Source organism: Odocoileus virginianus, chromosome 10 (genome assembly GCF_023699985.2).
Source record: "Odocoileus virginianus isolate 20LAN1187 ecotype Illinois chromosome 10, Ovbor_1.2, whole genome shotgun sequence".
Lineage (NCBI taxonomy): Eukaryota > Metazoa > Chordata > Mammalia > Artiodactyla > Cervidae > Odocoileus > Odocoileus virginianus.
The window spans coordinates 36761684-36765388 of NC_069683.1; the positions used below are offsets into that span (position 1 = coordinate 36761684).

General features: G+C 59.6%; 1 protein-coding gene across 1 annotated transcript; it reads left to right on the forward strand.

The window, feature by feature from the left end:
• The first annotated feature begins 713 nt into the window (after positions 1-713).
• On the forward strand, positions 714-3503 carry RASSF10 (Ras association domain family member 10). Its single transcript, XM_020893259.2, has one exon. It carries the CDS (start codon positions 1071-1073, stop codon positions 2595-2597), a length of 1527 nt encoding a protein of 508 aa, XP_020748918.1. The 5' UTR covers positions 714-1070; the 3' UTR covers positions 2598-3503.
• The last annotated feature ends 202 nt before the right edge of the window (positions 3504-3705 follow it).

Genomic DNA, 3705 nt, shown 5'->3' on the forward strand with positions numbered 1-3705 from the left:
GAGGATGAAAAAAAGCTTATTTGCATTTTGGTCTTGGATTTCTTGAGCTGTGCAAATTTGCTCTTATCTCCACTTGACCACATGTGGGTACTGGGTAATGCCAGAAACTGTCGCGGTAACGACTAGGTTTCTCTTTATGAAGGTGGGATCTGGAAAAAGAGCTGTGGTTTGCAAAACAGCTTGGGCCTGGAACTCTCTAGAATTAGGGGTCCCCCTACGAAGAAGGCTATGCGACGCCGAGGCTACGTGAGGAGTCAGTGACGGTGTCAGGAAGTACCCCGCAAGTCTAGACTTCACTAATCTAATCTACACTTGCTCCCGGAGCACACCGCCCCGCCAGTTCTCCTTCCATATGCAAACACTGCGTGCAGACTAAGAAGACTGAAGGCCTTCCGCGTTGTAGGCTGCAGTTACAGATCAGTTACAGCTGGAGGTCAGGTTAATCTTCGTTAGAGATGCCGAGCGTCTCGGCTTCTCTGCGCCGGGGCACTTGTCAGACGGCGCTGCTCTGAAAGTCCGGGAAACACCCCTGGGGCGCCGGGAAAGATGCGAAAAGTCAGTCCAGCTAGCTCTAGACCCAAGGAGAGGAGCCAGTGGACCCAGACAGACGCAGAGCTAATCCACGCCTAGGCACAGGCTCCAGGCCCTGCGGAGGAGGGGTCCCGGAGGCCCCCTCTTACACAGACGCACTGCAGAGTCCCCAAGCCCTTAGCGCGGGAGAGGGACGGGCCTGGGCTCCGCGCCTCCAGCGTTCGGGCAGCAGCTCCCGGCGCTGGGGGCGGGAGGGGGAGGAGCCACGTGGGGAGGAGCAAAACCCAGAGGCCCCGGGAACCTTGGGCAGAGGCGGAGCCGCGGGAGCCCGAGCCCGGGCGTGCGGCTCTTGGAGCGCACCGTCCCGGCGGAGCACCGCCTCAGCTTGCCTTCCGTGCGGAGCGGGGAGAAGGGCCGGTGCTGAAGAGAGCGAGGGTCCCGAGCGCCAATCCTTCCTCCAGAGCTGCTGGGCTGCCTGCTGCCCCTGCCGCCCCAGTGGGACTCGGCTTCCCCCGCGCCACCTGCGTCCCGGTTGCGCTATGGATCCTTCGGAGAAGAAGATATCCGTGTGGATCTGCCAGGAGGAGAAACTGGTGTCCGGCCTCTCCCGCCGCACCACTTGTTCGGACGTAGTGCGGGTGCTCTTGGAGGATGGCTGCCGGCGGCGACGGCGGCAGCGGAGGAGCCGGCGGCGGGGGGCGGCCGGGGACCCGCCGGGCCCCGGGGAGCTGCCGGAACCCCTGGACGAGGACGACGAGGACGACGACGATGAGGCGCTGCCCCAGGGCATGCTGTGCGGGCCCCCGCAGTGCTACTGCATTGTGGAGAAGTGGCGGGGCTTTGAGCGCATCTTGCCCAACAAGACGCGCATCTTGCGCCTCTGGGCCGCCTGGGGCGAAGAGCAAGAGAACGTACGCTTCGTGCTGGTGCGCAGCGAGGCGTCGCTGCCCAACGCAGGTCCCCGCAGTGCCGAGGCGCGAGTCGTGCTGAGTCGCGAGCGCCCCTGCTCCGCGCGGGGGGCCCCAGCGCGGCCCAGCCTAGCCATGACCCAGGAGAAGCAGCGACGAGTGGTGCGCAAGGCCTTCCGCAAGCTGGCCAAGCTCAACCGGCGGCGCCAGCAGCAGCCGTCGTCGCCCTGTTCGTCCACTTCGTCGTCCGCCGCCTCGTCCTGCTCGTCGTCGTCGCCGCGGGCCACCGAGAGCGCCTCGGTGGAGCGTATGGAGACGCTAGTGCACCTGGTGCTCTCCCAGGACCACACCATCCGTCAGCAGGTGCAGCGGCTTCGGGAGCTGGACCGCGAGATCGACCGCTACGAGGCCAAGGTGCATCTGGACCGCATGCGGCGACATGGAGTGAACTACGTGCAGGACACCTACTTGGTGGGTGCTGGGATCGAACTCGACGGTACCGGCCCGGGAGAGGAGCCGGAGCCGGAGCCCGAGCCGGCGGCAGCGACAACGACGCCGCCCCTGGACGGCGAGGCGAAGGCGGTCGCGCTGGAGGAGCTGGCCCGGCGCTGCGACGACCTGCTGCAGTTGCAGGAGCAGCGGGCCCAGCAGGAGGAGTTGCTCGAGCGCCTCTCGGCCGAAATCCAGGAGGAGCTGAACCAGAGGTGGATGCGGAGGCGCCAGGAGGAGCTCGCAGCGCGGGAGGAGCCCCCGGAGGCCGAGGGAGGCCTCGACGGCGAGCTGCTGCTGGAGCGCGAACGGGTCCGGACGCAGCTCAGCACCAGCCTCTACATCGGGCTCCGGCTCAACACGGACCTGGAGGCCGTCAAGTCGGACTTGGATTACAGCCAGCAGCAGTGGGACAGCAAGGAGCGCGAGCTCCAGGGCCTTCTCCAGACTTTGCACACGTTGGAGCTGACGGTAGCGCCCGATGGGACTCCGGTGTCCAGTGGGCCCTCGCGGGACCCCGGGCCGCAGGCCTGCGCCGAGGTGTGGGTGGACCAGGCCCGCGGACTGGCCAAGAGCTGTCCTGGTAACGACGAGGACTCGGACACCGGGCTGAGCTCCATGCACAGCCAGGACTCGGACTCGGTGCCCGTGTGCGAATCCCTTGTGTAGGAGGAGGAGGGTGGGAGGGGGAGACGGCCGCCGCTCCCTGTCTTGAAGAACTCCGGCTTGGCCGGCTCAGGGACTTGAAACCCGGTGGGGAGTGGGCCCGGAGCTTTTGCCGGCCAGCAGCCCTCTGACTGGGCAGGGGGAGGATGGGGGACGCCGGCCCTGCAGCGGCGCTGCTCAGGCGGCGGAGTGAAAGCGGAGGGTTTTGCTGGACGAGGAAGCTGGGTCTCCATTACAGGCTCTCTCAGGGGAAGGAAGGAGGGAGGAGGTGAGAACCCCCTTATATTGGAAAACAAACGCCCCAGGAAATTGACGTGGTCCGAGCCCATTTTCAAAAAAAGGTATTATGGCGATTTCATCAATTTTTTTTGTATGGGAAGGACTGATGGCAGCTAGAACTTTAGTTTGTGGTATAAAGTACTTTTTAAAGAAACACTTGGATGAAAAGGAAATTCCTTGAATGTTAATTGTGACTGTGAACGTGTTAAAACTAGCCAAAGAGGACGCACTGGTGTTGGCCTCAGCCTTACATCTTTGATAAAAACCCACAGGCACCCACATCCTGGCTGTTTACATTTTTGCATATTTGGGAATTACCCATCTGCTAAACTCTTTGCCTTTTATTTTCTTTCAAAGACTAACTCTGTCTCCTCCTAGCAAATTCAGCATATGATAAAATAGGGTCCTTTTTTTTCAAACTCACCTTTTATTATTCTCAAAGCCAAACCTAACCCTTTGAGATATAGAATCAGGGTGGACATAACCCCTGGTTAAAAGTTAATCTAGGCCCTTTACGATTTGCTCCTGCAAAGGTGATGTGTGTTGTCCTTTTATTCTTATTGCCACTTAATCCTGCAGACACTGTTATTCCGGAAAAAATAAAAGGGAAGTTGCAGAATTCAAGTACAACTACATTTGCTGTTTAATGAGCACTCTGATTGAAAGGTAAGCCTTGAAAGCAAAGATCTTTGTTAGTGTTCAACATTTTAACTAAGCTGCATGATTAAAACCAGCCATGACCTCAACAGATTTTACCAAACAAACCCAAGTCTGTCTTTGGTCAGAGATTAATTAGTTACTTGTCCAAACCTAAATCGAGATAGTGTAAATA